At 43.9% G+C, this 26,196-nt stretch overlaps 1 protein-coding gene across 1 annotated transcript in view; it reads left to right on the top strand.

Annotated features, from left to right (window-relative positions):
- Positions 1-26,196, top strand: part of Fkbp9 (FKBP prolyl isomerase 9) — a 49,540-nt gene that overhangs the window by 1,262 nt on the left and 22,082 nt on the right. Inside the window, exons 2-5 of the mRNA XM_028861522.2 lie at positions 17,486-17,631; positions 18,448-18,637; positions 19,287-19,432; positions 23,562-23,751. Coding sequence (XP_028717355.1) covers positions 17,486-17,631; positions 18,448-18,637; positions 19,287-19,432; positions 23,562-23,751 — 672 coding nt within the window. The remainder of the gene's footprint in view (positions 1-17,485; positions 17,632-18,447; positions 18,638-19,286; positions 19,433-23,561; positions 23,752-26,196) is intronic.

Here is a 26,196-nt window from a genome sequence, read left to right on the forward strand (position 1 = left end):
GACACGCAGGGAGATTGAACACAGGCCTTTGGATATTCTAGGCAAGCTCTCTGTTACTGAGTTATAGCCCAAGACCTGGTAATGCAGTGGTTTCTGTAGTAGCTTTTATACCAGCCAGCTTCGCCGAGGTTTTCCCATGGCAGGCAATTCTCCGACTGTCGAGGGCTGGTGAGGTAGCTCAGTGGTTAAGGTACTTGCTGCCAAGGTTGATGACCTGAGTTCAGTTCCTGGGACTCACATAGTGGAAGGAGAGAAATGACTCCCACAAGTTGTCCTCTGACCTCCACATGAATGTCATGGTTACACCCCCCCCCCCATAAATGAATAATGTGTTAAAAAGAAAACACTGGAAAAAATAGGTTATACAATTTGGTGAGTTTTAATATGGTCATAGAGTGTTGTATAAATACCACAACTATCTAGTTCTAGAGTGTTTCCTTCACTCCAGGAAAATGCTGGGCATCTCCCACCTTCCATCTCCTTCCCCCCATCCAAGCTCTCTGGAAGCTACTTCTCTGGACATTCATATAAAATTGAGTTATACAATAATACAATACAATTTATGGTGCTCTGTGTCTGTTTTTTTTTTCTACCTCCTGTAATGTTTCCAAGTTTCACCTATGGTTAGCATGTTGGAACTTTACTCCATTTAGTGGCTACACACACACACACACACACACACACACACACACACACACACCTTGTGTAGATACAGCACATTTTATTTGTCACTCGGTGGACATTTGTTTTGTTTATAGTTTGTAGCTGTTGTCAGTAATGAAGTTGTGAACATTTATATACAAGATTTGTTTGAACATACATTTCATTTCTTTTGGATATATACATACCTAGGAGTGGAATTGTTGAATCACATGTATCTGTGTCTAGGTTTTTGAGGTCCAGTGTTTTCCATAATGCACTGAACCATCATTCATTCCCTCTGTGTTCCTATTTCTTCATGTTCTTTTTTAACATTTTTATTGTCTTTAAAAATGACATTTTCTGGTCATGGTGGTGCAAACGGCAGGCAGATTTCTGTGAGTTTGAGGCCAGCCTGGTCTACATAGTGTGTTCCATTCCAGGACAGCCAGAGCTGCATAGTAAACCCTGTCTCAAAACAAAACAAAACATGCCACAGGGCAGCAGTGGTGCATGCCTTTAATCCCAGCACTCGGGAGGCAGAGCCAGGCGGATCTCTGTGAGTTTGAGGCCAGCCTGGGCTACAGAGTGAGATCCAGGACAGGCTCCAAAGCTACACAGAGAAACCCTGTCTTGGAAAAAAACCCCCAAATTCCCAAATCACATTTATTTATTTATTGTGCATGTGTGCATGCACGCGCGCGCGCGCACACACACACTCGACTGTACATGCACGTGCATGCCACAGTACAAGTGTGGAGGTCAGAGCTCAGCTTGCTGGCATTGAGTCTCTTCTTTGACTGTGTGCATCCTGGGTATGATGCACAGGTTGAACTCAGGGTGTCGGCTTGCTGGCAATCTCTGTTCCTGACCGAGCTGTATTGCTGACCCATCTACAAGGTTTTGATCCTCATTTCCCTAAAGATGTTGGGTATCTCTTCATGTGCTCATTGATTATTTGTATATTCTTTGATTTGTTCCTCTCATCATTAAATAGGGAATGATTTTTTTTCTTGAACTGAAGGTAATTAATAATTTCCATTAGAACAGGGGGTGGCTGCCACTGTGAGGCAGTATAGGACAGTGGAAAGAACACCTTGATACTACCATAGCATACCCTGTCTACCCTCAAGAGGTCTAGTCTCTTACGTTTTTCTCTGATCCTGTCATTTAGCTTAACCAAGTAATTAAAAATGGGGAGCTAGGCACGGTGAGAATAGCCCGGCCTGCGCTGTCTTACAAAAGGCCAGACCTAGTTTTACCCTGTGCCTTACATCGTTTAATTATTTTCATCTCAGAAGAATGCATCTGTCCTCACAAGACAGTGAGGAAGGTATCTCATTACAGATGAAGAAAGTGAGGCGAAGAATGTCAAATGACATGCCCTAGACACCTAAGAATCAGGTGGTCCTGTGGGGATTTCAGTGCAGGCAGTTTATGAGCATAATCTGTGTTCTGTAGTCAGCCCATAAATGCAGTGGAAGGAAAGAGAGAAGCGATGGATTCACATGGAAGGGTTAGCTATATGGTGTGTGTGTGTGTGCAAGAGGGAGGTGTCAGGATGGAGTCCCTAGATTGCAGGGGAAGACCTAAGGAAGACTGAAATGTCCTAGCGTGGAGCTAGGGAGGAGGGTTTGGTGGGGGAGGGGTATGGAGGTGGGTGCATGGTGATGCAGAAATGAGGTCTGAGGAAGAATTGAAGGAAAAGTAGGGAAATGACAAGAGGAAAAGCAAGAGGAAGCTAGAGGTGAAGATTTAAAAACAATTAAAAAGTCTTTAAAAACTTTTAATTCTGCATATTTATAGGAAACAGTGTAGTAGCCAGGACTGGTGGAATATTGCTTTCTGGATTTGGACCGTGTCTAAGGTAGAAAGTTCGTGAAGACTGAGTCCTAGGCTCAGGGAGCACGTTCACCTTTCACAAGTGGCTGCCGATGGAAGACTGAACGGGAAGGGCAAGACACTGAGAAGCCGCTTCATTGTTTCCCTCTTGGGTCTCTCTTCCTTTGGAATTTGTGGAATGTTGGGATATGAGTGTGACAGTCTCTCTTTTAAAAAAGATTTTTATTATTTTTAATTGTGTGTCTGTGTATGGATATGGACACATGCAGGGGCCCTGAGAGGCCAGAGGTTTTTGGATCCCCGAGAGCTGGAGTTCAGGCAATTGTGAGCTGCCCAGCGTGAGTGCTGGGAACCCAGCCGTGTCTGTCTATAGAGCACTGTGAAGGTTTCCACTGAGCCATCCCTCTAGCCCATAACTGTGGTAGTCTTACGCAAAGTGTGTGCAGACAGGAGAAATCTACGAGTTTGAACTTTGCCTGCCTGGGGGGTTTTGCCAGAAGAAAATGGCCACTGCTGGCCTGATGAGATGGCTCAGTGAGTCGAGAGGCTTGTGCCATGCCTGGTGACTCAAGCCCCACCCCATAAGTAACTGTTAAAAAAAGAAAAGAAGTTGATGACTTGCATTCCGAGTAGACTCATAAGCCGTCAAGTGTTTTTTGTGCCATGAGTTTTTTCTTTTTCTTTTTCTATGTCTCTGTTGTCTTTTTCTGCATATGGACATCCAGTCACCAAGATGACCAGACCTTCAGCCCTTGGCCACTGCTTTGGATGTGGCTTTGTTTAACTAAACTCTGTGGGCTTGTGAATATGCTCCCATGTCCACTGTTGCAGATGCAGGCAGATGGCAGCCTCCACCCGCTGGGGCTGTGGAGCTCCTGGCCAGCCTTCCCAGGTTCATCTTAGGCGTGCCATAGCATTCCTAGGCGTGAGAGTAAGGGGAACAATACTTTCGGGAGCTCTGATTTCCTTCTGGGGCCAAAGTTGAATATGTTTCCATTTCCATTGTCCTGGCAAAAGGTGCCTTGCACTGGCTCATTCACAGCCTTCAGGCTTATCTGCAGACCTACAAGGGACTTGATTGATGGTACCATGTGCCTGCCCACTGATTCCTCGGTGGGTAGCTCAACTTGTACTGCTCTAGTTTCCAAACTAAATGCATCAAAATCACCTGGAGAGATCATTACACCGTTTCTGATTTGCTAGCTCGGGGGTTTGGGTCCAAGAAGAATTTGCATTGGTGACAAGTTCCCTACTGATCCAGCTGTCCTGAAGACAGGCCTTTGAGAACCCTTGCTCCAAAAGAATCATGGATTTGATGGACCTCATTTGGCTACATTTTCATTCACTCACCCATTCATGTATTCATTAGACAAATACCTGTTGAAAGCCTACTCTTCCAGGTACTGGAGATGTAGCAGTGTGAAGAAAACAGAATCCTGACTTTATGAAGCTCACATTTCTAGTGGAAGGACACATACTCTAAGTTACGCAGCCAGACGGAAGTTGGTGAGAGCTGTAGAGACAGGTAGAGCAGTGGGAGGTTCTGAGGCGGGGATGTAGCACTAGGCACAGAAAGATGTGATGACATTGGACATCCTGATAATAACTAATTCCTGGACTCCGTGGTAGACTCTCTGTGCCTCCTGCAAGTCAGCTGGCATGCAGAGTGCTGTGTGAGTGGCAGACATCTAGGCCTCTGCCAGTTCCAATGAGAAGGGATTTCTGTCTGCTGGGGAAGACCCGATGCTTGATGGGATTTTATTTCTTCAACATAGAGAGTGACTTTAAGAGAGAAAGGGGTACAGGCAAAGCCTGGGCATGAACAGTGTATGCCCAAGGAACAGAAAAAGGAAAGAAAAGCAGAGGAGAGAAAAGAAAAGCCCGGATAGTTGGACCAGGAGGCAGAAAACCTAGAGCTGGTTAGGTGTGGAGGGGCCATTCCATAGAAGCCCTGGTAGCTATTGGAGGTTTTGTGTAGAGTATCCAGGAGGTCTTCAGTGGATAGATTATGAGTAGGAAACCCTAACCTTGTTGCAAATTTATTTAGCATTAATTATTCAATTCAGTTTCTAATGTTGGGATATAATAGAGAAAAGTACCCAAACCTCTTCTAGAGCAGAGAGCAGAGGGAATTATTGGAAGAATTTCTGATGACTTTCTCCAGATCCCCAAGAGGCTGCATAGAAGCTTTCCTCAGAGGAGAGTCAGCTTTCCATGCTATACTCATGACTAAGCAGACTCTATCTCAAGTTCAGGTGCCTGGGAGACAATTTGGTTACCTGAGAGACAATTTGGTTGGTCCCATTTGGGTGAGCTGTCTTCTGCATAGGCATTCGGTTTTAAGTCTGTTGAAGTTGGGATTCAGGCGCATCCCTTCAGTAGGCCTGGTCCTTAGAGAAGAGCCATTGGGCTGGGTAGCACCTGGGATAGAGTCAGGGTGGACAGGGAGAGAGAAATGATGAGCAGCTAGTCAGGCCATACTCACAGGCAGGCAGAATTTAGAGTGTGAGTGTAGTGTGGCAAGAGCAGAGACGCTGGTGAGTATGAATATGAGTATGAGTGCAGCTGGTGAGGTATTGAGCCTTGGGATTCCTTCTGACTTAGGGGAAAGTACTCTTCCTATGAGGGTCCCTGGAGGCTATTGGCAGGTTGGCAAGACACCCCACCCTGGGAAGATTTATGGGCAGGACTTTTGATTCTCTTGGTGGGGCATTGCAAGTTACTATAGATTCATAAGAATAGTTTGATTTGGGTGTATTTTTCTGACTGAGCCCTTGTTAAGAATTATCTATAGGAACCTAACATTTTAATTGGCAATTGTTTAAGAGGAATACTCTGTAACAGGAACGTGACAGCTTGACTTTGCTTTGAAGTGTTTGCTTTTAATAATTTAATGCGCTGGAGGTCATCCCAGCTCCCGCCTGCTCACTCTCTCTGTTCGCCCTTCTTTTCCTTCATCACAACCTTCTTTCATTTTTCCATCTGGGCAGCAGACAGGTAGCTTGCCAGATCATTTACTGGTGTCTTAATCCTGCCAGGTTCCATTAGCTGCTGGTAGACGTGGCTGCTTGAGAGAAATGCTCTTGCACAAAGCATCTGGGAAGGCCAGCCACCTTTGGGAGTGTATGGTGTGGAGGATGGGAGGCAGGGAAGGCAGACCTCCCCTGTCCGCCTTTGAGTCTGCAGCTGGATCCATTCTTAGTGGAGGGATGTCACCATGGGAGGGGGCCAGTCACCCTGCAAGGAGGAGAGTCTTAGTCCCATTTAGTAAGGGCTGCTATGTCAGGACCATAGTTGTCTTGTGAAGCGGATCCCAGGTGAGGCAGCCATCTTGAGTTGGCGTGGGTGAAACTGAGCTAACTTGGAGGCATCTCAGGTGGCTTTCATACTCAGGGCTGCTTTTTCTTGGGTATTTTCCACAAGTTTTGGATATCCTTTGTGTGTGCGTATGTGTGTTGTTTTGAGATAGAGATGGAGGGACTCCCCATGTCACCCCAGCTGGGCTCAAACTTGACATCTTCCTGCCTCAGTCTCTTAAGTATAGGGATTGGAAGTGTTAGCCACCATGCATGTTCTGATTATTTTTTGAGACAGGATCTCACAGCGTTGCCCAGGATTGGCTCAAAGTCATGGGTTCGGCAGATCTTCCTGCCTCAGCCACTGGAGCGGCAGGGGCTGCCGTACTAGCCTTGGTAGTCTTTGTCGTCGTCGTTGAAAACATTGTCTTCAGTTTTGAGTTGTCCAAACAGAATCTTAAACTAGAATTTGAAGCAAGCCGACTCTTTTCCCCCTAGCTGATGTGTGTAACGGAACTGAGAGGAGAATTGACTGTCTCCTCTGGGATGGCCATTTTTCTTTTGTCTCTCTAGATCTGAGATAAGAGTAATTTAAGCAAAGGATAGTCTAAGCATATGCCATCTAATTTGAGTTTTTAAAAAAACATTTTTTATTTTTATGTGCATGTGAATGTGCCCGAGTGTTTGGGCACCATGTGCATGCTGGAGCCTGTGGAGGTCAGCAGAGGGTGTCGGGTCCCTTGGAACTAGAGTTACAAGGTAGTTGTGAATGGTCATGTGGGTGGTGGGAACCGACATGCAAGCATAATGAATTCTTGTAACTATTGAGCCTTCTCTCCAGCCCCACCAATTTATTAAAAAAAATTAATAGGAATGTAGGCTGGGGTTTTGTTCAGTGATAGGAATGTGAGGCCGTGGGGCTGAAGAAATGGCTCAGTGGTTTAGAGCACCGCTGCCCTTCAGAGGACCGGGGTTCTATTTCCAGAACCCACCATGGAGCGTCATAACCCTCTGGAATCCCAGTTCCAGGGGATCTGATGCCCTCTTCTGGTCTTCACAGGCACCAGGCATACACACAATACACAGATATACATGCAGGCAAAACACTCATACACACTAAAAAAAAAAAAAAATTAAAAGTACGTGAGACCATGGATTCAATTCCAGGTACAACAAATAAATAATAGTGATGTATTTGCACTGGTTAGGTATTTCAAACTTAGAGTTCTAGCTGCCGAGCTGCTAAGAATTGAGAAGGCGCTCTCAGGCAGGTGTGGTTCTTCCTGTTGCTCTGCTCTGGCCTCTCCAGGGTTAGGAGGCCCACCGGATGGGCCTTTGGCCATATCTTGTGTTCCACGCTCTCCGATCTGTGTCTCCTCATTTGGATCCACTCTGTTCTCCTAGTTGCTTTTAATTTTTTCCAGAGTTTTATTGTCATCCCTGGGCTATTTTGGCCATTTTTACTGTTCCTTTAATCCCTTTGGAGGGGAAGGCATGTGAGGCTTTATGGATTCATCTCACTATTTGTTCTTTTATTTTTTTTAAAAAGAGTTGTTTGTTTTATTTTAGATTGATACGTGTTCACTTGGATATGGGCATGTACTTGTAGGTACCCAGAGAGGCCAGGTGTCAGACTCGCTGGAACTGGAATTATAGCTGGCTGTGAGCCACCCAGCGGGGTCCTCTGCAACAGCAGTATGAACTCCTCTTCACCACGGAGTCATCTCTCTTCTATTTATTTTTATTAACAGTTTTCTTTTGGAGGGAAGGTTTTGCTGTGTAGCCCAGGCTGGCTTCAATCTTCCTGCCTCAGTTTCCCCAGTGCTTGGATTCCAGGCATGTACCAGCCCACCCAGCTTGACATTTGTTCCTTCAGATGTTCTTTCCGGCTGTAGAAAAACCTGTATTCAGAGGCACAGCCTGTTATTTACACTGTAAGAATGGAGACACAGAGTGCTTACTTACGTTAAGTGATACGTTGTAAAATAATGTGCTTCTGTGTAGACAGTGTACTGAGTGGAGTCTCACGGGCTTTACTTGCCTCCAGCAATAGTGTCCTGGCTGAATCTACTGTGTGTCCCGTCCCCCCGACCCCCTTTTCTTTTTTGAGACCCAGTCTCAAACTTGCTGACCTTGACTTCTGATCCTCCTGCCTCCACCACCTGAGCATTAGGACACAGATCTGAGCTGTCAAGGGGTCATGGTGTTGGGGGTTGAGCCCAGGGCTTTGTGTGTGCTAGATAAGCACCCTACTCCGGAGTTACACCCCCTAGCTAAATTCCCCCCCCTACTTTCTTAAATGTTAACTTCATTTTGCAGTTTCAGTCATTTATAGAAAACACCTCAGATCTCCTGGAGTCAGAGATAACTCTCTAGAACCAACCATCCAGCGTGGTTTGGTGTTTTTTTTTTTTGTTTTTTTTTTTTGTTTTTTTTTTTTGTACAAATGGAAAACAGTTCCATGAAATTTCATCTATGGAACCTAAAATTATTTTTATGTATGATGTCTCATGAAGTATAATCTGACATCTTCATATGCTTCTCTTTTCTAAGTGATTCTAATCAAAATTCAGGGTCTTACTAAAGGACAAAAATCTAAATCTTGTCTAAAATACCTTATAATGTTTTTAAAAATACAGAATATTTTCATCCTCAAAATCCACTGTTTCTTTTTTTCCTTGAACTTGTTTCTTTTTTTAAAAATTTTATTGCAATGTATTTTGATCATATTCACCTCCACAAGCCTTCCCAGACCTACTCCTCTTCCCTCCCCACCCAACTTTGTGTCTTCTTTCTTTTTCTCCATCAACACAAATTGGTGCTGCCAAAAGGTTCATGGGTGTGTGGCCTTCCACTGGGCATGGTAGACATACCATGGGAACTCTTAGAGGAAACTGACCTTTCCTCTCCTGCAGCCAAGAATTGGGAGTGGCCGGCATCTAGAGTGGAAAGTTCTTTTCTCTCCATGTTGGGATTTGGTTTGGACTTGCATAGGTCTTGTCCTAGATATCTTGAAGAATGTCACTGGGAGGTACTACAGATCCCATCACCCTCTGGAGGCATTGACAGAAACTAGCAGTGAGTGAGCCATGGAGAGGAAAGGCAGGGTGTTAGATTAGATTAGATGTGTTGTTTCCCTTGGCCTGCCTTCCTTCCTTCCTTCCTTCCTTCCTTCCTTCCTTCCTTCCTTCCTTCCTTCCTTCCTTCCTTCCTTCCTTCCTTCCTTCCTTTTTTTTTTTTCAAGACAGGTTTCTCTGTGTAGCTCTGGAGATTGTCCTGGAACTGACTCTGTAGACCAGGCTGACCTCGAACTCACAGAGATGTGCCTGGCCTGCCTCCCGAGTGCTGGGATTAAAGGCATTTGCCACCACCCCTTGGCTTCCCTGAGCCTTTCTGGGCCCACTTTTCAGCAGCTTCACTGGCGATTTGCTCTGCAAGGCTCCCCTGTTTGGACCATACATTCCAGACCACATGTCCTCTGGCTTTAGTTGGGTTCAGCCTTAAGACATAAGGAAGGGCCCTTCGAGGAAGTGAAGTAGTAATCTTTAGTCCCTGTCTGTGGGGTTAACAAAGTTTGTGTCCTGAAACCAAAGGTCCCAGCTCTAGTCGTGTGTCACTTAGCTACCCAAACTCCCTGGGTCCTTCCTGGCACAAGTGTAATAAAGACACTCCCTTCTCGGCCATGGGCTGATTGATGCTCTGTCCCCCGAATTACTCTGCATCAGCCCTGTGCATGCAGCCCCTTTGCTAAAAGAAAGTAAAATTTACTTTTGTAACCGTTTAAAAGTATGTAGTAGTAGTGTGAATTACATGCATGTTGATATGTGATTGATCTCTAGGACGTTTTTTTCTTAAAAACTTCTAACTCCAGATGCACTAATAATTCCTCCCCATTTTCACTGCACCCCACTTTCCAGGTGACTACATTTTACTTTTTTTTCTATGAGTTTAATTTTTTTTTTTATGTTTTATTTTTGAGACAGGATTCCACACTAGACCTCAGGCAGTCCTGGAGTTCACTATGTAGCCCAGGCTGGCCTCAAACGTGGTATCTTTCTGCCTTAGCTGATCAGGTACTGGGATTATAAAGTCCTGTGCTTATGTCTGGCTCATGTACTTTGTGGAATCATACATGTTAATCTTTCTTGACTAGTTCATTTCACTTAATGAAGTGTCCTCAAGGTACTTTAATAATACGTAGCAAATCATACGATTTCCTTTATTTTATTTATTTCCTTCATTTTGTGTATTTTTCCTGTTTGTTAGTTATTGGACATTTAGCTTGCTTCCATTTTTTAGGCCATTGTGGATCATGCTTTAGTGAACATGTTTGCACAAATATCTCTGCAAGTCTCTGTTTTTAATTCTTTTGGATAAAAAGGGTTCTTGGGTCTTCTTTTACCTCTGAGTTAAATTTTTTGATGAAATTCCTTTTTCCATAGTAGCTGAACCATTTTGCATTCCCACCAACATTGCACAAGGTTTGAGTTTCTCTACATGCTCATCTACACTGGTTATTTTCTGTGTTTTTTAGTGGCCTCCCTGCCTGACCTGAGGTAATATTGCTATCATTGTTTTTTTTAAATTGAATTTTAATTATTAAATTTATTCTGTTTAAAATAATTACATATTTCTGTGTGTATCTGTGTGTATGAGCATGTGTATGTGGGTGCTCACAAAGGCCAGAAGAGGGTGTTGGATCCTATGGGACAGGAATTATATATAGGCAGTTGTGAGCTGCCCAGTGTGGGTGTTGGGAACCGAACCCTGGTCTCCTAGGAGAGCAGCAAGCACTCTTGACTGCTGAACCATCTCTCCAGCCCCCTTAGTTCTGTCTATAGATGAGGAAACTGAGAGGCCTGGAGAAGAGCATTGACTGGCTTGAAGTCAGAGCTGGGATTTAAGCCTGGGTTTGTCAGCCGCAGAGCCACTGAGGTCAACCTAGGATTCTGCAGAGTCGCTGAGGTCAACCTAGGATTCAGGACTGAGGAAGGAGAAACAGCAGTAGAGGGAGTGGATATGGGCAGATTCTTAAAGAAAGCCACAGAGAAGGCAAAGTTAGAGTTTAGGGGAAGAGGGTAGTGGTGCCAGCATAGCCCAAGAGGCAGAAGAGGCTACCTATGAGTGTAGACAAAATTCTAAACAGTCTTAGTAAATAAGAAACACAGAGCCAAATACAGGGGTAATAGCCGAAGAGATCAGAGAAATAGCGAATACCCACGACTAGCCTTAGCTTATCACCTCACCGTTTCTTCCCCAGAGAGACCTTCTTCCTGTCTAACCTGCGCTTTATTGTCTTCCTGTTCTGCCTTCTCATTGGCTCCAAGTCCAGCCACATAACTTCCTCATCACTGCCTGTCTATATAGACCTCCAGGACTCTATGGTTGGTACTGGGATTAAAGGCGTGTGTCACCATGCTTGGCTGTGTCCTTGACCACACAGAGACTCTGGATTAAGGGCATGTGCTACCACTACCTGACTTATGTTTATGGCTCGCTATGACCTCTGATGTCCAGGCAAACTTTATTTATTAACATACAAATAAAATCACATTTCAGCACAAATAAAAATATCACCACATATGAAGGTAGCATTTGAAGTCCTTTGGTATGGCTTCCAGATGGTTCATTTTCTGCTTCCTAATCTCTAGGTAAAAATACCTGCTTTGGAGCCTGGTGGGAAAGGGTAGAGTCTGGGCTATTGTGACTTCATGCCCTGACTGTGTTCACCCCCTTGGCGAGGAAGGGCCTATCCCAGACTCTTTGACTTGGCTTCCAGTGCTGTCCATGGAACTTTCCTCCTACCCAAAACCAAGGCCAGTAAGAAGGGCCAGTGGGTCTTGATTTCTCTAGGGTAGTGGAGACAGTCTTTGCGTTCTAGAGTGGGTCCATCTGTGTAGATCACAGCAGAACCTGGAACCCAAGCTGCTTGAGATTCATGTTAGGCTGTGTGGTTTAGATTCTGGTTGGCAGCACATCCCTGTTCTGAGTGCTCAGTTGCTACATGTGGTTAGTGGCTACTATATGGACAGCACAGGATTCGACACATGCTTTTATTCATTGTTCTGAGTCAGAATGATAGGTAAGGAATTGAAGGCCAGTGATTGTGCACTGGCTGGTACTTAACTCATCGAGACCTGAGTTGTCTCCTTGGGAGAATGTTGGCCACCTGCACTTGCCAGAGGAGGGCATGCAGGTGGTCAGTGCTCTGAAAACAATTATGGTTTTAATTTGTATTTCCTTGTTGCTTGTTAATATTGAACATCTTTTCATATGCTTATTGGTCATTTGTATTTCTTATCTGAAGAAATGTCTATTGAAATAGTTTTCTCTCTCTCTCTTTTTTTTTAAGTTGGGTCATTTTGTTGTTGTTGACTTATAAGACTTCTTAGATTTTTCTAGATATGACTCCCTTATATGGTGTATTACTTACTGTTCTTGTCACTGGGACAAAATGCCTGACAGAGGCATCTTCAGGAAGGAGAGGATTATTTTGTCATGTGCTGTGGGATGGTCTTTCTATGTGCTGTGAATATGTATTGCTACCATTGGTTAATAAAGAAGCTGCTCCAGCTTATGGCAAGACAGGTTATAACCAAATGAAAAATCTAAGCAAAGATACAGGGAGAAGAAAGATGGAGTCAGGGAGACACCAGCCTGCCGCCCAAGGAGCAACATGCCAGCAGACCGGTAACACCATGGCCACATGGCAACACATAGATGAATAGAAATGGGTTAATTTCAGATGTTAGAGCTAGCTAGCAAGAAGCCTGAGCCACAGACCAAACAGCTTGTGATTAATCTAAGCCTCTGCGTGTTTACTTGGGACCAAGCAGCTGCAGGACACAGGAAAACTTCCGGCTACAGTCATGTAGAGATTTTGGTCCTTGAAGGCTGGAAAGTCATGGTGGCTGGAACAGCTTGGTCTATGACAGCTGGAGCTGTTTACATTACAGGCTTGGTGATAAGGGTCACTGGAGCAACTGCCTTGCCAGCCCTCTTGAAATTCTTTCAGCAATATTTCCCTTATTTTTCAGTGCATAGTTCTTTGGGGCCCTTGCTTGGTTTATTTCTAGCAGTTTCGTGTGTAGTCACAGTGATGCTTACCTTTCTTCTCTCCAGCTCAGATACCTTCTGCTTCATTTTCTTGCTGGATTGCTCTCACCAGTTTTTCCAGGACTTGGTTGACTAGAACTGGGAAAGTAGGCACCATTATTTTATTTATGAGCACATGGAGAAAGCATCCGGTCTTTCCCCCATTGAGTATAATGTTAGCTGTGCACAGCCCCTTCATTAGGCCTCCCTGGAATGGCCTGGCTGGGTGAGCCATCTGTTTCCTGTAGGACCCCAACTGGGACATCCATAAAAGGTGTGAATGAGCTGGACAGTGGGGCAGGCTGCATAAGTGCTTATTCTAGCACTGCAGAAATGATTTTCATGACCAGTTCTGGGCTTGGTGCTTCGCGTGAGTTTGTGCCAGTTGCAATGATCAGCACAAATCTAGAGCAACTTCAGTTTTTCCAGATGGCCAGTCTTTTAAGCAACAGATAGCATTGGTTTCGTATTGTTAGAGCTTTATGTGTCTGGGTGTGTGTGTAATACATTTTTGCATCATTGCTCACAGTGCTGTGTGACCATCAAAGGAAGGAATTAATACTGTGAGGCTGATCATCAAAGGAATTAATAATCCTGTGAGTCTGCAGAGCCTCCAGAGGCCTGTGCCAGCCAGGAGCTGAGTCCTGGATTAGACAGTCCTGGATTCTTACATTTTTGTTTTTTCCCACTTGGCTAAATTTTAAGCTTGGAAAAAAAATTTTTAACTACCAGGGAGACTGAATGTCTGAGTACCTACCTGTGTTGTGTAAAGATGATGAGGATTTCAAGGATTAGGAGGATTCAAGCTCTTTGTGAAAAGCTCACTTTGCTACATTTTGTATAAGAAATGTTCTGTAAATAGTAGTTACTATTGAAAATGTGCATCAAGTTACATTGAGTGAGGTCAACCAGACATGGAAAGAGAAGCACCATGTGCTCCCTCTTCTTTGTGGACACTAGCTCCGAATCTTTGGATTCGAGTATGTAATCTGAAGGATCTGAAGAACCCATAAGAAAGCAACTATGGTGGGATGGAGATGGAGGAAAAGGAGTCTAGAAATGGGCATAGTAGGAGAGGAGTGCTGTGAAGGGTTGTCTGATTTGACGTGAGTCCTGCTCAACAGGAGGGAAGCATGCCTGGTACTGTAAACCTAGTCAACTTCCCACGGCTGGAAAGGTCATAGACCTGAGAGAAGAACCTACTACCACCATTTTCCTAAACCAATATCATTTCTAGCTGCATTCTAAATGATTATCTTTACACCCACAGATGACCATAGCCCTCATACCTCATCAAAGAAGCTTCTTTTTACAGCAGATGGAGACTATTATAGAGACCCACGACTGGCCAAAAGTGCAGAGTATAAGTGACTATGTGGTGCCCAACCCGAACTGATACATCTGTGATGTAGCCCCTACACCTCAAGCTCTGGGAAAAGCATGAAGAAGGATTGTGAGAGCCAGAGGCCCAGGATGCCTGCTATTAAATAGTGTCCCTTAGGTATGACAGGAAAACACATCCATGAAATAGCAACAGTATGGTTGCCTGAACAAATCTAGCATAATGACAATACCAGCTGACATGCCAGTGTTGCCGGGGGTCTCACCCCGAGATGAAGAGCTACACATGGTCACTGCCTGCTAAGAGCATCAGTTTCTTCCATGCGTGAGCTCCTGCGTGGGTGTCCAGTCCCAAGTGATCAGCCTGGGGATTGCATAGCATATGTTCATATAAGAAGTGCTAGATGTATAAATGTGTATATATTCATTATATATACACATACATACACAGAGGAGTGTTGGGGTGAGCCACGGTCATCTAGGGAATCCACAGAGTTTACTCTCTGGGATAGCCAGAGCGTTGGACTTCTGGGAAAGGTAGAAGACTGAATCATGAAAAGGAGGAACTACTTGGCCAAGAAAGTAACACTTGGGAGTCAGAGGGCTGCCAAAGTGGAGAACTTGGCTGGAGCCCAGATAGTAAAAGTGATAGGTGGGGATCTCAGTGCTGCAGATGCAGAGAAAGAGTTGTGAGCTACCCAGAGAGACAGAAAGAACAGAAGGACAAACCTTTGTTAGAACAAACCGCTCCCATCTAGGGGGTTGAAGGGGCCCTAAAGGTGAGAGACCACTCAGGGACTCTGGGTCACCCTTTTTAGAGGCTCCGTAGCATTCTCCCTCCTGCACCCTCTTTCCTTCTCTCCCTGAGTGGTCTGACTAGGATCCTCACCTGAGTAGACTTTTCCTTCCCTGGCCCTCAAACCCCTTGGAGCAAGAAGCAGGCCCTCTGAAAGGGTCCCACATGTGGTTTCCTCATCAGCTCCCGTTCTCCTGGCCCTCCTTCAATATGTGTATACACGGAACAATAATAGTTAAATAAGGGAGAATAAATTTGGCAGGACCCTGGAGGGGGTGAGGGGGAGGGGAGAGGTGGGAGAGAAGTAGATGCAGTGCTCATGTCTGAAGCTCTTAAAAATAAAATAGGGCCAGAGAGATGGCTCTGCGTTAAGAGCATTGGCTGCTCTTTGGGAGGACCCAGGTTTGAGTCCCAGTACCCATGTGGTGGTTTACAGCTGTCCATAACTCCACTTCCAGGATATCTGAGGTAGACACCAGGCATGCGTGTAGTGCACAGACATACATGCAGGCAAAGCGCTCATACACATAAAATAAATTAAATTAAAGAAAAAACTTAATAAAGACTAGTAAATAAAATAAAACACAGCCCTAATCTACTCTCAATTTAATTTGCAAATTCTGTATACTCAACGTGTAAAGATGTGGAATGATTTTTGATCTGTCAGCGGTGCCTACAATATTCTTCTATCACCAAAATGATTGTTTGAATATTTTAGTTTAGTTTAATGGACTTTTAAATAGGATTCAATGCCTTTTTATTTCTAAGAATATTCAATTCTTAGAAAATGAACTAGCATCATTAGAACAGAATGTGTGCACTTAAAAAAACTGCATTACACTTGGGAACTGTTGACATTCTACAGACGAGGAATGCATTTCTAACGCCCCTCCCTGTCTTTGCGATCTTGCTGCTCCCAACATAGGCTGTGCCTGGGGAGCCTTGGAAGCTTTGCTTTCGGATTGGCTAGCGTAATCTTGAGGATGGCTTGGTGATATGGCCATGCTCAAGCAAAAGTAGAGCTGGCCTTCCAGGAGGTGGCGTTTGTGCCAGCGTGCAGGTACAAGGTTGCCGTGGGTAGAAGCGGCACATGCTCCTTTGTGCTCTAGTGTGGTCTTGAAATCCTGCTTTCTGTTCCCTGGCCTTGAAGAAAGGAAGGCAGCGAAAATGTGGTACAAGACTGGGAGGAGATGGGGGAGGGGGCAAGTCTCGAGGAAGCTGCTCCACCGCTTCAGACTGTTAATTAGGAGAAAGCGAGGAAAAGGCAGGCGCTTCGCAAGGAGGGTTGGTACAGCCCCATGAAGTGAATGCTATTACTTATTGTCTTTCTCTCCTTTTTGGATTTTAAAACGTAGATCTTTCCATATCATCTATATATGAGTAAATGGAAAATGGCACCAGTTTACACTGTTGCCTATAGAGCGTGCATGCATGTTTATCACAGCACACACATGGAGGTCAGAGGATGTCTTGTAGCAGTTGGGTCTCTCCTTCCATCTACCATGGAAGTCCTGGGGACCCAGGTTTTGTCAGACTTGGCAGCAGGTGCCTCTGCCAACTGAACCACCCCATTGTCCCTACACGTCACTGACTGTGACTGTCGTTCTTGTGTGAGTGAGTAGGAATCCGGAATCGGGCCACGGAACATTTCATGGTACATCTGAGTAAAATGCAGCCAGGGCCATACCCTGGAGTTGTTCCCACTGTTTACTATTGTAACCCAGGGTCCGCAGCGAGTTTCCTTTTGCTCATTTTTCTCTATTTTGCAGTTATTTCCCCTAAGGCCACCCCGTCTCTTTTCTTTGTTCTGCAATACTGGGGATAAACCCAGGGCCTTGTGGTACTAGGGGACTCTACTGCTGAGCACTATCCCCAGACCTCTTTCCCTTTAAATTTTGAGGCAGTCTCATAAGGTTGGCCTTGAACTTGTGATCCTTTTCCCTCAGCCTTGCTTGTAGCTGATGCTCCATATGGGCTGTGTCTTTTTTTTTTGTCTTGGACTTTGATTATTTATCTCTCAAAGCACGAGTCCATCATCTCCTAGAAGATGAAAGTGTTTCTGAATTGATCATGAAAAAACGAGGGTGTATGTCCCGGCTATGATTTGTTATTTATTGTCTGACCTGTCAGCATTTAATAGTGTGCATCCCCTCTCCTCTGCATGTGCCTCGGTGTGCTTAGGACATCAGAGGGACAGCTTTCAGGTCTCGACTCTTTGCTTCCACTGTGGGGTCGGGGCGGGGGCAATCAAACTCAGGTTGTCAGGCTTGTGTGGCAATCATTTCTAAGTGGATTTGTTGGCAATATTCAAGTTAATATGAAAACCTCAACTCTGCAAATACTGCCCAGTGAGAACATTTCCTGGGTCAGTAACTTTTTGGTAGGCCGTTTCCTTTACTGTGACCTTCATGCAACTGCTTTCTCTATGGGGGTAACGATGCTTTTGTTTCTCTCTCCCTTCCTTCTGGATCTTCAGCTATGACAGAGACTCCACCTTCAATGTGTTTGTGGGAAAAGGTCAGCTGATTGCAGGGATGGACCAAGCCCTGGTCGGGATGTGCGTAAACGAGAGGCGTTTCGTGACGATCCCCCCAAACCTCGCCTATGGAAGTGAAGGAGTTTGTAAGTTTTCACTCTTTTTATAGACATATTTGCATGCAGGCTCCGCAGCCAACCTGACTGGAGAATTTGGGGTCTTTAATAGGGGAAAAAGAAGGGCTGGACACCCACAGCTAGCATTTCCATTGTAGATTTATCTCTTGGACATAGAAGAAAGGGCCAACACAGGAATATCTAATGAACTCTTGATGAGAGGAGACTCTTTCCTCTCTCTCACTTACTTTAATTTTATTTGGAGGAAGGATGTAGGAAGAGCGGGCCTTTTGGAATTGTACATCAGTGATGGACTGGAATTCTTTTAACTTCTGGTACATAGCAGTCTTCAATGGACTTTTTCCTTGTGGGATGTGAAGAAGTGTTTATTTAACACACTTAGGTCATTGATAGCAGACCAAGGATTCCCACCTAAATCCAGCCTGGTGAACCAGTGAGTTTTTTGGAGTAACTTACAGAGCATGGAGGAGGGGTTCAAGGGGTGTGAGTGACGCAGAAGCTCCAGGATCAGTCAGAAGCCTACTGTACCATGGGTGATGCCACATAAAAGCTGCATCTCTGAGTGCCCTGAACTCCTGAGAGGCAGCTCTTCAGAGCACAGTTCCCCTCCGTAGCCACTGTTCACACCTTTACAACGCTGGGGAAAACCAAGTAAATCTTGTAACCTTTCCATTAGCTCCCCCGGCCTGCTGTCCCTCCTTTCTCCCACCCCTGGAGGGAGGGGGAGGGATTCAACATGGAGAAAGTAGCCGGTCCTGCTTTCTAGGGATCTCTGTATCGCCAGGAGATGGCAGCCTTGCAGTGTGAATTCACTTTAATTTCTAGCTGGTGTGATCCCTCCAAACTCGGTACTTCATTTTGATGTGCTCCTGATGGATATTTGGAATTCTGAAGACCAGGTTCAGATTCAGACGTATTTCAAGCCCCCGACTTGTCCTCGGACTATCCAGGTGTCTGATTTTGTGAGGTACCATTACAACGGAACGTTCTTGGACGGGACACTGTTCGATTCCAGGTAATTCCCACTGTTGGTGGCAGCGTGTGAAATGCCGTTTGCCTCCTTCTGGTTCCTTCTCTCATGTCTTCTTTTTGTGCCCATTTGGAAACCAGAAAATGTACCCTACCAAACTATACCCAGTACCAGATCCTATCCCATATAGTTTTGATAGTTTTGGTTAGTGTCTGATTCTCCGTGGTGCCAGAGTCAAAATTTAACACCTTAGAAAAAAATTAAAAACGATCTTGATTTCATGTAAACCATATCTGAAGATCTGCACTTAAGTGAAGAGCCACATTTCCCAGTGAGCTCATGGGTGTTTGACTCATTCATATAGCTCTCCCATGAAAAGAGAAGGGGAAAAATGAAACTCCAGAGCAGTATGAGGCTAGGATAAAAACCGGGGAACTTTCTGGGGTTTTCTGTGATGACAGAATGTTCCATGAGTGGGATAGCTGTTGACTGCTGCTATTAAAATACGAGCTTTTTGCTTCTTCCTAATATCAGGGAGCAAAAATGGGAAATGCCTGTCACTAGGGATGCGTGTGGGTTCTTTGTTTACCTGAGACTTGAGAAGCAAAAACCCCAAGGGCTGAATTAGAAATGGTATGGAACTTGCTTCCTCCCTGTTTTTTTTTTTTTTTTTTTTTTTTTTTTTTTCTTTTAGCCACAATCGCATGAAAACCTATGACACATATGTGGGAATTGGATGGCTGATTCCAGGAATGGACAAAGGGCTGCTGGGCATGTGTGTTGGGGAGAAGCGTATCATCACCATCCCTCCTTTTCTGGCCTATGGAGAAGAGGGAGATGGTAAGTCCTCTTTCTCAGAGCTTCTCTCATTCATCTTTCTATGTTTATTTTTATTTATGATGAGTATATGTGTGTTCCTGCTTCTGTATGTGCACCACATGAGTGCATTGCCCTCAGAGGCCAGAGGAGGGCTTCAGATCCCCTGGAGCTGGGGAGACAAGCTGATGTGAGGTGCCTGATGTGGGTGCTGGGAACCAAGCCTGGATCTTCTGCAAGACCACTAAGTGCTCTTAACCACTGGGCCACCTCTGAGCCATCTCTAGCTTCATTGTTCTTACTTTTATTTGTACAGTTCAGTTCTTTTCATCCCTTTGCTGTAGACCAACACTACCACCATGGCAGCCACTAGCTACCACATGTGGCCGCTTACATTTAAGTGAAAATGAATTAAAGTTAAAGTTCAGTTCTGGTCACATCCTTACATTTCAGATATGCAAGAGCCACACATTGCCGAGGGCTCCTGAGTTTCTACACAGTTACCTTTCATTCCCATCATTGCAAGGGTTCTGTTGGAGAGTGCTAGTCAGGGTGACCTTCTGTATGGAACTTGCCTTTGCTCATGGCCGTTGGTGTTCATGTAAACACCGTGTCTCTCTCCAGCTTGCAGCTGCAGCCTGGGGCACCAACATCTCTTACTTTTTATCTGTACGCAGTATTTGATCCAGATAGTTTAAAAAGATGCAAACATCAAAGTCAAGATTTAGCCACTGATGTCTGAGCTGGCGAATTTCCCAGCTTTTCACCTTTATTTGCTTTATGAGTATGTGTGTGTTCTGTCCGGACAAACTCAAAGCATCACATTGGCTGTGGCTATAGTGGAGTTGATAGAGTGCTTGCCTAGCATTCATGAAGCCCCCGGTTTGATTCCCCAGCACGTGGGGGTGCATGCTTCTAATTTCAGTACCTGGGAGGTGAGAACAGGGGGATCAGGAGTTCAAAGTCATCCCGGCTACATAGTAAGTTGGAGGACCCCCATCTCAAAGTAAAAGAAAATAATTATTTTATTTTACATTAAGAGAAGTAGACTGTTGGCTGATATATAAGGTTTATTGGTTATTCATATTAAATTTCACACATTCGATCATTCCGACATTTGGACACAACAGAGACCTTTAGGCATTTAAGGAGTAGGCATACATGGAGGAAGGAATAGAAATGAGAGCACGGCATGCTGGCATACTCCTGTAATAGCAGTTGAGAGGCTGAGCTGGATGAGTTCAAGGTTGGCTGGTAGGTGAGACCCTATTTAAATACACACACACACACACACACACACACACACACACACACACACACACACTACAAATGAAAACATGGTGCTATTGAAGAAGTGGAATGGTACTCAGCTGACTATAACCAATGCAATCTTTTCCAAGCTGTTTTCTGCCCCTGTAGTCTGTAGGGCAAGGGAGAGGGAAGTCCGAGGGAATGGGGCTCAGCCTTTCCACATTTTCTGTTTGCATGCTTGAGATCTGCAAGCAGCTCTTCTGGTGGTCCTTTTCTGTTACTGTGATAAAACACCATGACCAGAAACAATGTATAGAAGGAAGGGTTTATTTGGACTTATAAATCTGGGGAATGAGTCCACCATGGCCGGGAGGCATGGCAACAAGCCGCAGGCCTGGTAGCTTGAGTGAGGTGAGAGCTCTCATCTTCAAATGAGTGTACAAAAACAGAGGCAACTGGGAGGTGCAAGGCTTTTAATCTCAGTGTCTGTCCCCAGTCACAGACTTCTCCAGTAAGGCTTGACCACCTAAACCTCATTATCAGTATTACCAGTGGGGGCCAAGTGTTCAAATGCTTGAGACTATGGGGGACACCTCTCATTCAAACCACTATAATGTCTATTTTTGTTTGTTGGTGCTTATGGTCAGACTTGTGCATGCAGAAATGTGCTATCCCATTGACTACAAACCCATTTATGTTTAGGTTGTCTCATTCATGGCCAATGGGAGTGCATTCATTTTAGCTCCTAAATCTTTTGCTTTGTAGCCAAATCTGGCCTTGAATTCCTGATCCTCCTGCCTCAGTCTCCTAAGTGCAGGCAAAATATTTTGGATATCACCTAAATAGCAAAACAAGACCCCCAGCCTAATATGAGAATTGTATTTATTCATTTAAAGTAGATGACTAGTGCTTAAATATTTAAAATAACAATTTAAAGGTACTTTATATTTATGTAATACTTTACTCTGCTCAGCTAGGCAAGTATACTTTAAATATTTGAATTTTGTGGTATATAAATTATATCTCAGGAAAGCTGTGAAAATATTCAGTGAGAATATGTTAGTGCTAGGAACATTTAAACTCTGCAGTTGATTTTGATGCTTTCCTTTGGGGACTGGAGCAGTAGCAGATCACTCTCTTTGGACGTGCAGGCTTGGGCCTGATTTTTAACAGCACAAGGAAAATGAAAGAAAAGAAAAGAAACTTCTTTTTTAAAACATTTTTTTTCTTACAACATATTTTGATCATAACCTTTCCCTTCCCCAACTTCTCTCAAATCCTCCCCACCTGCCTACTCACCCAACTTCATGCACTCTCTCTCTCAAAAAAGAAAAAAAAATAAACAAACTAAAAAAAGAAAGAAAGAAAGAAAGAAAGAAAAGAAAACCAATAAGACAAAAAATACCCAAACAAAACAAACAGTGGATGAAAACATGTAGTCCATTTTGTGTTGGCCGACTCCCCCTACGCATAGGGCCTGCCTTTAAATATGGTTGATAATCCCACTGACACTTCATTTGAGAAGACTGGTTTTCCCTTTCTCAGTGGGTATCAATTACAGATAGGTTCTTGGTTAGGGCAGACTTGGTGTTCGCTTCCCCAATCAGGCTGGGATTTTGTCTGGTTTGAACCTGTGTGGGTACTGTGCATGCTGTCAAGGTTTGTGAGTTCAGATGTGCATCAGTCCTGTTGTGTCTGGAAGATGCTAAAGAAACTTCCTTTTATCCTCTTTATCCAAAAGCATAAAATATGTGGTTTGTTTACCTTCCCACTTCTGGAGGGAATGTTTCAATTCCAGGGGAAACTGCTATACAACATATGTAAATAAATATCATTCTGTATAGTTTAGAGAATAATGAAAAAAAAATAGAAGCATATGTGTTCAGTACAGATTTTTTTTTTTTTTGAGCAAGGTCTAATTTAGTGCAGGCTGGCCTTGAGTTCATTGTGTAGTTGAGGATAACCTTGAATTCTCATCACCCTCCACCTCCCCAGTGCTGGGATTACACTTGTGTGCCACCGTGTCTGGTTTTACAGGCATCATTTTTTGTCTTCCATGTTTTTGTTCTGAGGTTGGTTAAATCCGGAGATGTAGAACCCATGAATACAGAGGCTAGACTGTGTCCAGTGCATCCTCTCTTAGAAACATCCACGAGAAACAGCACTGTGCAGAAATGAGATGTAGAAAGGATGTAAAGACTATTTTTGGATTATGCGTATCCTTCTTTTCTTTGTTATCTAACTTCTGTCTATTTATATTTTGTTTTGGATAAAGAACTTTACATTTGCCAGCACCTGGGAGGCAGAGGCTGGAGGATCTCTGTGAGTTCGAGGCCAGCTTGGTCTCCAAAGCGAGTTCTAGGAAAGGTGCAAAGCTACACAGAGAAACCCTGTCTTGAAAAACCAAAAAACCAACCAACCAACCAAACAAACAAACAAAAAGAACCACTTTAAAAATAAAAGAAGTGGCTCTTGGTTTTAAGAACAAGACTGTTTAGTGTTTTCCAGGGCAAAGTCAAAGGTTTGGAATTTGCACGTTTGAATGCTTCCAATGCATTTGTGCAGACAGAACCCATAGGAGGTATGGATTTGGATGTGGATGCACACTGCTCACAGAGAGCGTCTCATTGCCATCTGAGCATCTGAAGTATGATCATGGCGGTAGTATGCGGCCATGTTAGCTTGCTCTCCCTGAGTCAGTCAGGCGTTGTGCTGTGCCCACTAGCCCATGATTGGACACCAAGGTGAGACACTCGTTACACAACACAGAGAACGGAGCATTTGTTTCCTTGGCTTGAAAACTTCAAGGAATGAGGAATACCCACACAGAGGGCATGAGTGGTGGTCTAAGCACTCCCCAAATTTTGTGTCTGGAATGAAGGGTTCTTTCATTTTACTCTAGGGAAAGACATCCCTGGGCAGGCGTCCCTAGTCTTTGATGTTGCATTGTTGGACCTCCATAACCCCAAGGATAGTATTTCCGTTGAGAACAAGGTGGTCCCTGAGAACTGTGATCGAAGAAGTCAGAGTGGGGACTTCCTCAGGTATCATTACAATGGCACACTTCTGGATGGCACCCTCTTTGATTCCAGGTAAGGCAACTACTTTTCACTCATGAGAACATCTGCCTCTTCGGGGAAGTCTAACTGACCATGGTTGACCATGGTCTAAGTATACCATCAGTGCTGACTCTTATTTTCATCCTCAGTCCAGGTCTCTGTTTTCAGATTCTGAATTTGCTCTTAGGTGGTTACAAGGGTTTCCTGATTTAAATGTCCCTGAAAGAAAACGGGAGGGACTTACCCTAGATACCTATTGTATTCCTTCCCGCTCTGAACCCCACTGTGGACTCCAAGAGGTAGGGTGGTCAGAAGTGAGGTCACAGAGAAACAGTGGACAAAGAACCAACCCTCTGTGGTGCCCGAGCATCCTGACATTGGATAGTGTTGGAGCTCTCTGAACATCAGTTCAGGTTTATTCTTGTTTCAACACGTTCTCCGAGCTGGTTCAGTTAAGGTATTGGAAAGGCTGTGTATATGTTAAAGGATGACCCGCTGGAGGAGACTGTTGGATGCCTCCAGCTCCCTGCGGAATGGATGCTACAGAGGGTAACTCCTCTGCCACATCATCAGCAGTTCCACACACGGCTTCAGTGCACAATGCCCGTGGCAAGCTGTGGCATGTCTGGTTCATTCAGGTGGCAGGTTAGTTTTGCAATCACTCCTTCAGCTTCCTATAAACAAGTAGCAGCAGAACCTTTGTGTCTCTGAGGTCATAGGTTCTAATTTGTTTACACACCCAAAGCATCAAAGGAGGACTTTTCTTTGGTATTCTTTTTATTGGGGTAACTCATCCTTCTTATTCTTAAGATCTGTTCCACCTTTTTTTAGTTAAATTTTTTTCATGCAGAAAATAGTACTCACATGGTTCAAAGTAAAACTAAGCAATAAATTAAGATATTCAATATACCTGTCTGTGTTTGCTTCATTTGTCCTAGTCTTTAGAGTTAACAATCTTAATTAATTAATTAATTAATTAATTTAGATTTATTTATTTTAGGTATGTGAGTGTTTTGCTTGCATTTATGTGTGTGTACCTCATGTGTGTCTGGTGTCCACAGAGGTCAGAAGAAGTCATTGAATCTTTGGAACTAGAGTTATGGATGGTTGTGAGCCACAATATGGGTGCTGGGAACTGAACTTGGCCCTCTCCAAGAACCATCTCTCTAGCCCCAATTTAACCATTTTTATAAGTGTCTCTCTTACTCTTCCTTTTCCTCCCCCATCCTTTCTCTTCTTTCTCCTCCTCCATTTCTCTCCCCACCTCCTCCTTCCTCTCTTCATTCTTTTGAAAGTTTGTAATTTGGGATCAAACCCTAGGGCTTCATATTGAGCTAAAACCCAAGCCTTTTTTAATTTTTTGAAATGGGGTATTCCTGTGTAGCTTATACTGGTCTTGAACTCCTGAACTGAAGGTGATTCTGGTAGAGTGGTATGTGCCTGTGTTCCCAGCTACTTGGGAGCTTGAAGCGGGAGGATTACTTGAGCTCAGATGTTGGAGGCTAGCCTGGGCAACATACGGATTGCCCTACTGAAGGAAGGGAGGGAGGGAAGGAAGGAGGTTGACAGATTATTTTCTGGGCATATTATATTTATGCCCACATGAGAGAACTATTGTTTCTGCAACTTTTGAGTAGTTTTTCAACTTGAGTACAGTGGGATCTTGCCTGTCCCAACCAACATAGTATTCCATTGTATAGATTTTGTCATAAACTTGGACAATCAATCCTTTTTGGGGACCATTTATGGTTTTATTACCCTTTGACATTTAAAAGTTGTAATTATTTTTGTACTTAAGTCTTTGAGTATATAGTTGTTTCCAATAAGAATCTCCAGGTCAAAGCTTATATGTATGTGTGTGTATATATTTAATTTTAATGTATTCTTAATTGAAATAGAGTTATATCACTTTCCCCTTTCCTGTCCACCCTCTTATATATATATGTATTTTTATAGCTTTTGATACACATTTTCTGGGTATCATTTAGAAGTAAGAGCCAGGTTTGGTTTCTTATGTATTCAATCCTAGCACTTGGAAGGCTGAGGCAGGAGGATTGTCTCAAGTTTTGATGCTAGCCTGGCCTCAAAACACAAAGCAAAACAAATTAAACTTTGTTGACTTTCAAGAGAAAAATCATGCCTATGGTTTTAATCTGCAGTTCTTTGATTATTGTTTCCAAATATTTACTTGGATATCTTTTATTATTGTTTTTGCCTATTTTATATGGATGATATTTAATTTACCCTTTTCTTATTGATTTGAAGAAATTAATCCTTTTATGGTTGATATTGTTGAAAGCATTTTCCTCTGTTTACATTTTAATTTTTGTTCTATAGTTTTAGTATTTGGACTATAATACAGCATGGGAAAGTTCTCTGGTCTGGCATTTGCCTGTCTGATTGGCATTCTAAGTAAAACCTATTTCTGGGTGGGTACCTTTCCCCCTAGAACTGGGGAAGTTTCTGATATGATTTTAT

Source organism: Peromyscus leucopus, chromosome 3, assembly GCF_004664715.2.
Source record: "Peromyscus leucopus breed LL Stock chromosome 3, UCI_PerLeu_2.1, whole genome shotgun sequence".
Classification (NCBI taxonomy): domain Eukaryota; kingdom Metazoa; phylum Chordata; class Mammalia; order Rodentia; family Cricetidae; genus Peromyscus; species Peromyscus leucopus.